At 37.2% G+C, this 11,692-nt stretch overlaps 1 protein-coding gene across 1 annotated transcript; it reads left to right on the top strand.

Moving 5' to 3' along the window:
* The first annotated feature begins 3,299 nt into the window (after positions 1 to 3,299).
* On the top strand, positions 3,300 to 11,205 carry Zfp62 (ZFP62 zinc finger protein). Its single transcript, XM_010610514.3, has 2 exons — positions 3,300 to 3,990; positions 5,926 to 11,205. Exon 2 carries the CDS (start codon positions 6,036 to 6,038, stop codon positions 8,709 to 8,711), a length of 2,676 nt encoding a protein of 891 aa, XP_010608816.1. The 5' UTR covers positions 3,300 to 3,990; positions 5,926 to 6,035; the 3' UTR covers positions 8,712 to 11,205.
* Positions 11,206 to 11,692: the final 487 nt, after the last annotated feature.

Below are 11,692 nucleotides of genomic sequence, written 5' to 3'. Positions count from 1 at the left end.
GTAGAAGTGGTAGGAACTTAATATATACCTAGTATATAGGTGGGGCTGCAAATGGGGAAGTATCTAAGTTAGAATTGAGTAGGAAGGCTTGAGATAGAATGAGGGGACCGGGAACATCCAAGGGGCAGCAGCTCAGGGTGTCAGCAAGCTAATATAGCTCGAAGAATTTAATGTACCATGGTATGAGTGGAAGAAATCAGACTGAGTAGGTGAAGGTTTGGGGAAATAGGGCACGAAATCTGTATTTTTAAGAGCAGGAAGCAAGATGATGAAAGTAGTACCTACAGGGAAAGGTATAGTTGATGTGACTGCACTTTATTTTTTGACATCTTCAACTTTTTTATCTGAAAATAATTTCAAGTATACAGAAAACTTTCAAGGATAAGAATAGTAAAAAGATACTGTTTATTCAAATTCACCTGTGGTTAACATTTTATTTCATTTTGTCCTCTTAGTTTCATACATCCAATTTTGATTTTGAATGGATTTGAGGGTAACTTACATAGAATAGTTGCATCTCAGCCTTTACTCTGATATTTGTAGAATGCTTTTTTTCCAATTTTATTATTTCTTCCACATATACTAACCAGTGCTCACATTCTACTATAAAGGCCTCCATCTCTCCAGTTTTTATTTGTATGGTCTTATTTGTTATAAATGGTGCATGTCAGACCACTCTGTATAGGCTTTTGTGAAAAAGAAAGTTTTATTCCAGTGAACAGAGACTGAAGTTGGGGGTAGATTTCAGCATCTAGCTGGGGAGAGCCAAATTTATCACATCAGTGTATGTGGATGACATTGAAAGAAAAATATTAAGTAGCTAGCTTGGAGAGATTTCATCTATGTGTAGATGGGCTAACACTGAGAAGATTAGCAACTTAGCTGGGAAAGGAATTAGGTTTTATATAGAGCTTGAAAAGAGGGTTATGATCATAAGAAATGTTTATGACAGGGTCCAAGGATGGTCAGTGCCGGTGTGTGGATAATCACTGGACTTTTTGGTGCCCAAGAGATTGTATATGCCATCCCAATTTTTTAATGGCCATCTCTCCTGTTTACTGAGAATGGCCTGTTTACTGGGAGCAGCCTGTTTGCTTGCCAGCTCTCATTCAGTCCAGGCATAACATTTAAATTCTATTTTAAGTAGTGTATAATCTCTTATTGTGTTATCTTTGGTGCCTTAATTGGTTATTCAAGTTGGCTCCTGTAGTCTTGTGCCATTCTCCATCATATTGTTGAACGCTTTATTATTGCTGGTGTAACAAGATGCCCCAGCTCATTTTATGCATATCCTTTTTCCAATCCAGAATCAACTGTTCTTGTAAGGATTTTGGTACCTTTTATCAGAGAATATTAATAGAAAATAAGAATAGGCTATTAATAGGCTCTTACCACTGAGATGCCATTGCTTTTGACATTTTAACAAACTGAGCTAAAGAATATATATGCATTATATACCATACGTAAGATGAATATGTATATATTCATATAAATGTGTATACACACATACATATATAACATAGAATAATGAGTTCATGCAAACTTCCCAATTCGTCTCCACAAGGCTCTTTCCTGCCTTTTACTATACTATTTTTACATTCTTTCTTCATCCAGGAGAACCCGATCCCTAACAAAATCAGCACATTTATTCAGTTAAATAATAATTGTTTCAGAATTGCTTTTCCTATACTACTTGAGAAAAGAAACCTGCTAAAAATCTATTTTATTTGAAATTCTTCCTACACCCTCCACGGACTGAATGTACATACAGTGAAATATTATGTTTCTAAATTACAGGGATTCTTTCCTTGTTTCTTTGTTTGATCCTGTCCTATGGTTTTGATAGTCAAATGAAAAACACAGGTGGTTCATTTGTTTGTTTCTTTCCTGTATTACCAGTTTCCCCTTGCTCATCCTTGTTGATTTAATCTTGCTCTTTGAATATGTAAAACATTATCATGTTTCCATAAATTTAAAGAAAGATACAAAAAGCTATACTCAAGAGTGTTTCAGCCAGGGATTTAGCTCAGTGACACTGCACCTGTCTTGCTGTGCCTGCCTTGCAAATGCAAGGTCCTGAGTTCAATTCCTGGTACCAGAAAAGAAAGACAGAAGAGTGATTTTTCCCTCTCCCCTTTTAAGTAGAAATTGTGTACCAGGTCTGTTTTAAAGATAGGAAGATATGTTTTTTTTTTTCCTTACACGTAACTTAGCATAGTACTTCACTGTATATGTGCCTGTTTACTTAACTAGTCTTCTTCTATGCTTGGGCATTTAGGTAGCTCTCCAGATTCTGCAGTTATAAATAATGCTATAATTAATATCTTTGTGTACTTTTGGAAGTATATCTTACATATAAATTTCTACAAGGAGGATATCTGCATTGGAGGGAAAAACATGTAGTTTTGTTAGAAAACAGCAAATTCCCTACCATGAGGGAATTGTGCCAACTTGCATTCCCAACAATATATGAAAATACTTATTTCCTCCAAATGATCATCAACAAAGTATACTGTTGTCACATTTTGAATATGTGCCAAGGTGACAAATAAGAAATGGTACCTTATTATACTTTATATTTCTCATTAGTGAAGTTGAATGTCTTTTCACATTTAATATTTCTTTTTATGGATTGTCCATGTCTTTTGCTTTTTATTTAATTAATTTTATTGGTACAGTTAAGGTATATAATGTAATGACATTCATCATTGGAAATCTTGCTTGTTTTTCTATGGGATGTTAATCTTATTTCACTTCAGTGTTTGAAAATTCTTTTATTTGTATGTTTCTTTGCTTAATGATTGATTGATTGATTTCAGTAATGGGATTGAACTCAGGGCTGTAGCACTGAGCTACATCTCTGGCCCTTTTTAAAAAAAAAAAAAATTGAGACAGGCTTTCTTTAAGTTTTCCATTCTAGGATGGGACTTGTGATCTTCTTTGCCTTGGCCTCCCAGAGTACAGGTGTGTGCCAACCTGTACAGCTCAAAAATTCTTTATATTATTAAGAATACTGGCATTTTCTTTATTTCGATATCAGGAATATATATCAGAATATACAATGTAAATATGTTTCCACTTTGACATTTACTTATGGTATTTTACCATTAAAATTTTATTTTGATACACTTAAACATTAGTTTTTTATTACATCTGTATCGTAGCTAGAAAGCTTTCTCCATATCCAGGCTGTGGGGGTATTTATCTGTATTTTCTTTGAGTATTTATATAACTTTTTATTACTATTATTATTATTATTATTTAGAGCCCTGCTCCACTTGAAGTTTATTTCTGTTATGGTGTGAAGAATGGATCTAATTTTATCTTTTTCTGTATAGCTTTTTAGTAATTGCAATGCTGTTAAATAAAGACTGGCTTTTCCCCAAATAATATGAAACACTGTCTTTATCATTTGTTTCTATGGGTAGTGAGGACAATTGCTGTACTTTTCTATTTCATGTCTGTGTATACACACTACCACACTGTTTTATTTATAGAGTCTTTATACTGTTTTCATATCTATTATAGCTAGTATCCCCTCATAGCTCTTCCTTTGATTTTTTCCCCTAACAATTTTTGTGTTTATTTTATGAGATTGGTCTTATGACTACAGAAACTGAGCATCTTTTTGTCTTGAGAGTCCAAGGTGAGTAGAGGTAGAAGGGCCAAGACAGAAAAGGAAATGGATGGAGCAGTTCCCCAATATGCTGTGGGTACAGCATTCAGATTGCATTCATGTTTCATTTCATCTATTTTACTTTGTTGATTTTTGGAGACCATATCTTGCTATGTAGTCCAGGCTGGCTTGAACTCATGGTGATTCTTCTGTCTCAGCTTCCTGTGTGCTGGGATTATAGGCATATTTCACCACAACTGGCTACATTTACCTTTTATATCAGTGTGTTGCTGCTGGTAGTTCTGGAGTTCCACTACCCACCCAGAAGCTCTCATTTCAGTAGACTGCCCAGAGTAATAAAAGGAGGCAGAGAGGTAAGCCATACTACCATCCTCAGTGATTTCTGATAATGTCTTAATGTTATGTAGTATTTAATTATTTAAGTCATTTTGTGATATTTTCTCTGAATCACTTTTTTTGGTGGTCTACTTAATATCGAATGAATGATTACCTGAGCTCTAGCTTCTCCTGTGCTGTAATTTTAATTTAGAGTACATTGCTCCTATAAACTTAAACTGAATCGTTTTGTGTGCTTTTTAAAATACATGTCTACTCCAAAGTATGTATTGTGCTTTGTTTTTAATTTCCTGTTTCTTGCTCATGTTTGCATATAAAGTTTTCTAAAGAAAATTAACAGAATTTCAGGGTACTGATCCAAGAGCATTTGATAGCCAGGGTAAGAGGAGATCAAAATTTTAAGTAAGTCTACTAAAAAATGTTTCATTGTCTAAGATTTGGGGATAGCTAACTTAGAACAGTTTCTTTTTGTCTCAGGAGTCAGTTTGTCAATGGGAAAATGATGTTGGAGGTTCAGACATAGGTAGAGTATCTTCACAGGATCAGAGTGTCTCTCCCTGGAGCCTAAAATCTGCTTTGGAAAGTCATGTGATTTTCTGAATCATGTATTTTATCCCTAAATTTCAATATAATACAATAACTTGATCTTATTTTCTTAGTTCTAATACTGTAGTAAATAATAAACTTAAGTAGCATGCAGTAAGAGACAGTTATTGCTCTTAGTGCATTTACATGTGTTATAATATTCAGCAGTCCTGTTGCTTTCATTTTACAGATGGGGAAAATGGCGCACAGAAAGGTTACATGACTTTCTCAGGGTCATGCAGCTCAGGATTTGAACCTAGGCAGTATTCTAGTTACCATGGTATCCATGGAGATTGGTTCCAGGACCCTATAGATACCAAACTCTGATAGTTTTCAAATCCCTTATATAAAATGGCATCATATTTGCATACAAACTATGCACATCCTTTTGTATTTTTTAAATAAACTCTAGATTACTTATAGTGTCCCAAAATACTGTCTAATTCTTTGTTATATAATGTTATTGTGTAGGGCATAACGGCAAGGAAGGAGTCTGTACATGTTGAGTACAGGTGGAATTTTGTTTTTCTGAGTATTTTGGATCCATGGTTAGCTGCTTTTATGGATGCACACTATGTAGATACAGAAGGTCAACTGTACTACATTTGTTTAATGGTTTGTGTCTTTGATAGGCTCTATGGTTAGCCTCTTCATAAGTGAGAATGAAAGTATTGTTCCCTGGCAGGTGAAACATGTTCTTTTACATAGAGTTCTTCCCTAATGACAGTATGTAGTTTTCCAGGGTCAGTGTTTTTTCCCTGGAGAGAAAGTGCAGGAGGACAAACCAGTCTAAGTCCAAGCAGTTGCAGGTTGCTCTCTTTGTTATCTCAGCAGTGAATGTCCTCAAGATTTCATAATCACAACTACCTCCTCAATATTTCTACCCACATGCTGATTTCTTCTTTTATTTTCGCCTGTTCTTTGCTGTTTATGTATAATTTTACATAATAAAAAATTATGCCTAACTTTTGTCTTATTAATAATCTGTCTTCTGTTCTTCAGAGATTTCATCTGCCTTCTATTTATCTTGCTATGAGTAGGTGACATTGTTTAATAACTGTTCAGTGTTATCTATGGTTCCATGCATCATTTAACCCATTTCAGCTTGCCCTCATTCTAAGCTGTTATACAAGAATACAAGAATTCTTTGGCCATTGAAAAATCCAGGGCTCTAGTGTTTTAACATTAGCTTCATAAGGGCAGAAATTTTATGTCCCCCTTTAGATCTCCAATACTTAAAAATGTACCAATCATATAGCATGCAGTTAATAAATATTTATCAAGTGGATGAGTGAAGTTTGATGCTGTTCTCTAATGTTTTCTAAATGAAGTGAATAGGTTCCATTCTCATTTTTTTTTTGGTTTAGTGTCACATTTGAAGAGGAACATTGAGGATGAGGAATCAATTGCAACAAATGACTGTGTTGGAAATCCAGAATACAAGTGGCCCAAAGTGGAAGGTCTTCACAAGGATCATATGCAAGAATCAAAGATTGGTGAAGCTTGTGATTGGGATAGCAAGGTGGAGAATCTATTGGAAGAGTCCAAGGGGAAGAGAATGAAGGAAGATCTAAGTGGCACTGTGGAAAAGATTGGCAAAACTAAGAACATGGCAAATATAAAGAAAGAACAGGAGGATGAGGCATCTGAGAAAAGCTTACACTTGAACTCAAAGCCTGTTACCCACCAGACTACCCCTATAGAACAGAAAAGCAATGAACCAATTGATTGTGTAGAGAACATTAATGGAAACACATATAACAATCTACCGCAGAAAACCAGTGCTGTTAAGAAATCACATAAATGTGATGAGTGTGGGAAGTCCTTCAAATATAATTCCCGTCTTGTTCAACATAAAATTATGCACACTGGGGAAAAACGCTATGAGTGTGACGACTGTGGGGGGACTTTCCGAAGTAGCTCCAGCCTTCGAGTCCACAAGCGCATCCATACTGGAGAGAAGCCGTACAAATGTGATGAATGTGGTAAAGCTTACATGTCATATTCCAGTCTTATAAACCACAAAAGCACACATTCTGGGGAGAAGAACTGCAAATGTGATGAGTGTGGGAAATCTTTCAATTATAGCTCTGTTCTGGACCAGCATAAAAGGATCCACACCGGAGAAAAGCCCTATGAGTGTGGTGAATGTGGGAAGGCCTTCAGAAATAGTTCTGGTCTCCGAGTCCACAAAAGGATCCACACAGGGGAGAAACCTTATGAATGTGACATCTGTGGGAAAACTTTTAGTAATAGCTCTGGTCTGAGAGTCCACAAAAGGATTCATACAGGTGAGAAGCCCTATGAATGTGATGAGTGTGGGAAGGCCTTCATTACTTGTAGAACACTTCTAAACCATAAAAGCATCCACTTTGGAGATAAACCATATAAATGTGATGAGTGTGAGAAATCCTTTAATTATAGTTCTCTCCTCATTCAACATAAAGTCATCCACACTGGAGAGAAACCTTATGAATGTGATGAATGTGGCAAGGCCTTCAGGAACAGCTCAGGCCTCATAGTGCATAAAAGGATTCACACGGGAGAAAAACCTTATAAATGTGATGTCTGTGGTAAAGCATTCAGCTATAGCTCAGGCCTTGCAGTCCATAAGAGCATTCACCCAGGGAAGAAAGCTCATGAATGTAAGGAGTGTGGTAAATCCTTTAGTTATAACTCCCTTCTTCTTCAACATAAAACTATTCATACTGGAGAGAGACCTTATGTATGTGATGTGTGTGGGAAAACTTTCAGAAACAATTCAGGCCTCAAAGTCCACCGGAGACTTCATACTGGGGAAAAACCATACAAGTGTGATGTGTGTGGGAAAGCCTATATCTCACGCTCTAGCCTTAAAAATCACAAAGGTATCCATCTAGGTGAAAAGCCCTATAAATGCAGCTATTGTGAGAAGTCCTTCAACTACAGCTCTGCCCTTGAACAGCATAAAAGGATTCATACTAGGGAGAAACCCTTTGGATGTGATGAATGTGGAAAAGCCTTCAGAAACAATTCAGGTCTTAAAGTACATAAACGAATCCACACTGGGGAGAGACCTTACAAATGTGAAGAATGTGGGAAAGCATACATCTCACTCTCAAGCCTTATAAATCATAAAAGTGTACACCCTGGGGAGAAGCCCTTTAAGTGTGATGAGTGTGAAAAAGCCTTCATCACATACCGAACCCTTATAAATCACAAAAAAATTCATCTTGGAGAGAAGCCGTACAAATGTGATGTATGTGAGAAATCTTTTAATTACACATCACTTCTTTCTCAACACAAAAGAGTACACACTAGAGAGAAACCCTATGAATGTGACAGATGTGAAAAGGTATTCAGAAACAACTCAAGCCTTAAAGTTCATAAAAGAATACATACAGGGGAGAAGCCCTATGAATGTGATGTGTGTGGAAAAGCCTACATCTCACACTCAAGCCTTATTAATCATAAAAGTACCCACCCTGGCAAGACACCCTATACATGTGATGAATGTGGTAAGGCTTTTTTTTCAAGCAGAACTCTTATAAGCCATAAAAGAGTCCATCTTGGGGAGAAACCCTTCAAATGTGTTGAGTGTGGGAAATCTTTCAGTTACAGCTCTCTCCTTTCTCAGCACAAGCGGATCCATACAGGGGAGAAACCCTATGTATGTGATAGGTGTGGGAAGGCATTCAGGAACAGCTCAGGCCTCACAGTGCACAAAAGGATCCACACAGGTGAAAAACCCTACGGATGTGATGAGTGTGGGAAGGCCTACATCTCACACTCAAGTCTTATCAACCATAAAAGCATTCACAGTGGGAAGCAGCCCTATAATTGTGAGTGTGGAAAGTCCTTCAATTATAGATCAGTCCTTGACCAGCATAAGAGGATCCACACTGGAAAGAAGCCATACCGATGTAACGAGTGTGGGAAAGCATTTAACATCAGATCAAATCTCACCAAGCATAGAAGAATCCATACTGGAGAAGAAGCTTTAAATGTGACAAATGTGGAGAGTCGTCAGTGTAGCACATCCCACATGAGGATCTACGAGGGAGGGATTGCTTTGGATGGGACCAGGATGAGGATGCCTCTGTGGGAGGCAGAGCTTACAAAGTCTCAAAGAACTCATATGGAAGAGAAACCATATGAATGTAAGAATTTCTGAGGTCCTTATCCACAACTTATAATTTTCATAGTATAAATGAAACTATTCTAGATAATTATAAGTAACTATTTCTGTGATTTTTCACACAGCCAGCAAGGAAGACTCCAGTGTCAAGATAGTTGAGCCCTTTTGGAATATAAAGTAGTCCCCAGTAGGAAGTTAAAGTATCAAAGCATTGGCATATTTTTAAATTCCAAAAATAAGCAGATATTTTTGGACCTAAAATTTACAGATGAAGAAAGGACTCCATTAGAAATCACATAGTCACCGTCAGTTAGTTCATACTTGAGTAAATTTTGTGAGTAGAAATGGAGGTAATTCAGGCATATCTTTGAATTCCAGTTGTACCTTGATCAGTTAAAAAAAAAAAATTGAAGAGGGGCCTCAAGGCAACAGGCAAATTCAGGGAGAGATAGGCTTCAGGGAATAGAAATTTATTTACTAGTGAACATGATTGATACACAATATAATTGCATTGTTTAGAGAAGGTAAATGACCACTTCTGAAATGAAATTTGGATTTCCTTGTAGGAAAAGTAAAAGCTTATACTCATAAATCTAACCTGAAGTAGGAGTCACATGAAAAATACTAATTGAATGTACTACACTAATTATCCAGTTGAATGGGTGAGGCTTAAAGTTTCAAAAGAACTCCTTCAATGAATGATGAATGTGTGATAAACAAAAACTTAGGTAGTATTCATACATTACAATAAACCAGTAGTATGTCATGGAGGGAATTTTGGCAATAGTTAACGGAATATATCGTCAATATGAATTTGCACCTTACAGAAAGAATTGATTCAGGGAATCCTCTGAGTGAGAATGTTGGGGAGGAGGGCATTTTATTACAAAACCTAAAATGCTAAGTAGCTACCAGTAATTGAGAGAGTAGAAAATCTATGTTCCTTTATACTCCTGTTAAGTGTTTTATTTGGAATTCGTTATAAAGATTTCATGAACCACATATATACTGTATATTGTTTGTCATAAAATGTGGATACTTTGTTCAGGCCTCACTCTCTTTGTCATGAAGTCCAGATAGTTGTGGCAAGGTAAGGTGGGTCTCCAATAAAGAAATTTTTCAAATGTAAACAGGCTGTGCCTTGCTTTAGATGGAGCAATCTACAGAGCCATATGTGTGCCATCATCTTTGTGGAGTTAGTTATACCAGATCCATACCAGAGAAGGCGGCAGGAAGTACATCCCACAGAGATAGTGGCACAGGTTTCACCAAAAGTTAGATGATGCAATAGAACCACAGATGTATTTTGAGGAGACCACAGGTAAGCACTGTGGGAATGGGCAGATCATATGAAGTATTGGTCACAGAAACAGTTTCTCAGGAACAGATAGCATTTAACACGAAATATTGTTAGCTATGTAAAGTGTTATCTAGGTAACTCAGATGCTTTAAGTAGACTCTTCTGAGTTAAATAACCTGTCCAAGACTACTGTGAGGGTGGGACTTACCAGTAGAGGGTGAATTATAAGTCTGGTCTCTGGCTTCAGAATCTGCAAGAGAACAATCTAGTGGAAAGTATCTCTAGGATTCTTGTTCCTCTCATCAGGTAATGTCCATGCCTCTGTATCTAGGAATACTAGATAGTACTTTGTCTCTAACCACCAACTACTAGGTTTTGGTTGATGAGGAAAGGTAGAGAATATTTCTGCCATTTAATGCCACTTGGGAAGGTCATGAACACATTTACTCTTTATGTCGCACTCTGCATATAACTGGCAAACCATATCCATAGACTTGAATGAAATTATTCAGCAAATTCTTGAGAATCTTCAAGGCACACTGCGTGTCCTAAGCGCAGTACAGGGACAGAATGAAAGCAGTGATACATGGTAGTTAAAGAGAAAGATGACAAGTAAAACCACCCTAATAGATGTGTGAACTGACCTCAGTAGGTGTTCAGAGGAATGTGACCAGAGCCAACCAAGAAAGTGGTTGGTATCAGGGGCATTGAATTGTGTCTTGAGATAGAAATGGAAAATAGAATGTTCTGGTGGAGGACAACAGCACACATGAGTTGTTCTTCAGAGTAACTTCTCTGGCAAGGCTGGTGCCCAGTGGACAGAAAGGAGGATGCAGAGTATCCATCCATTCCTCTTAGTTGGGGTACAGACTGGTCTTTCATTTGCTCAAAATGAGACCAGCTCTGAATTTTGTTAGATAATCATACTACCTGTGGTTTCTACATGCCCTGTGGATAGAGCAGTCAGTATGCCTATGGCCGAAAGCCCTACCCCTTCCTTTACACGTGTCCCTACCCCTACTTGAGCTCCAGCTATATCTAATACTTCCTATTGTGGGGAGACACATTAAGTAACAGGTTCACCACCTTTCAGATAGGGATTCCAAGCACTCCAGTGTAGTAAGTGCTGGGGATATGCCCCTACTATAGATATTCCTCATTTAAGGACTGAGTTCCCATCCTAACTAGGTCATTAATGAATTGGTAACTAAATGAAATGCATGTAGTATGTACATAAAAATATTCAGAACAAAGGAAATTCCAATTTGATGACTTTACTTTTATTTGCATAACTTTTACATGTAATATATAACAACATAAAACTAAAATACAGTATAATCAGTAAAAATTACAGTACTGTATAAACAAGTACTGTACTCAGAAAAACATTGAGGCTTTAGAAACATGTACAGAACTGTACAAAAAAATAAAAGGATGTAAGTCAGAGCAGTAGGTTGTAACTCCAAACAGCAAGATTCAAATGTGTTTTGTCTTTTGAGATAGGGTCTCACTAGGTCGTTCACATTGACCTTGAACACAGGGCAGTCCTCCTGCCTCAGGCTCCCAAGAGCTGGGATTACAGGCTGGAGCCACCACACCTGGGTGCACCTCAGTTGTAAATCTGAACAGTTGTTAGCCATGTGGGACGTTAAACGGGGAACATCGGAATAGCCCTCATCTATTCACACAGTAGAAATGGACCCAGGGTCTCTTAGCC

Source organism: Fukomys damarensis, unplaced genomic scaffold (genome assembly GCF_012274545.1).
Source record: "Fukomys damarensis isolate Sample0158 unplaced genomic scaffold, DMR_v1.0_HiC HiC_scaffold_31, whole genome shotgun sequence".
NCBI classification, from domain to species: Eukaryota; Metazoa; Chordata; class Mammalia; order Rodentia; family Bathyergidae; genus Fukomys; species Fukomys damarensis.
The sequence above is the reverse complement of the archived record's forward strand: the minus strand, read 5'-3'. Positions and strand labels throughout refer to the sequence as shown.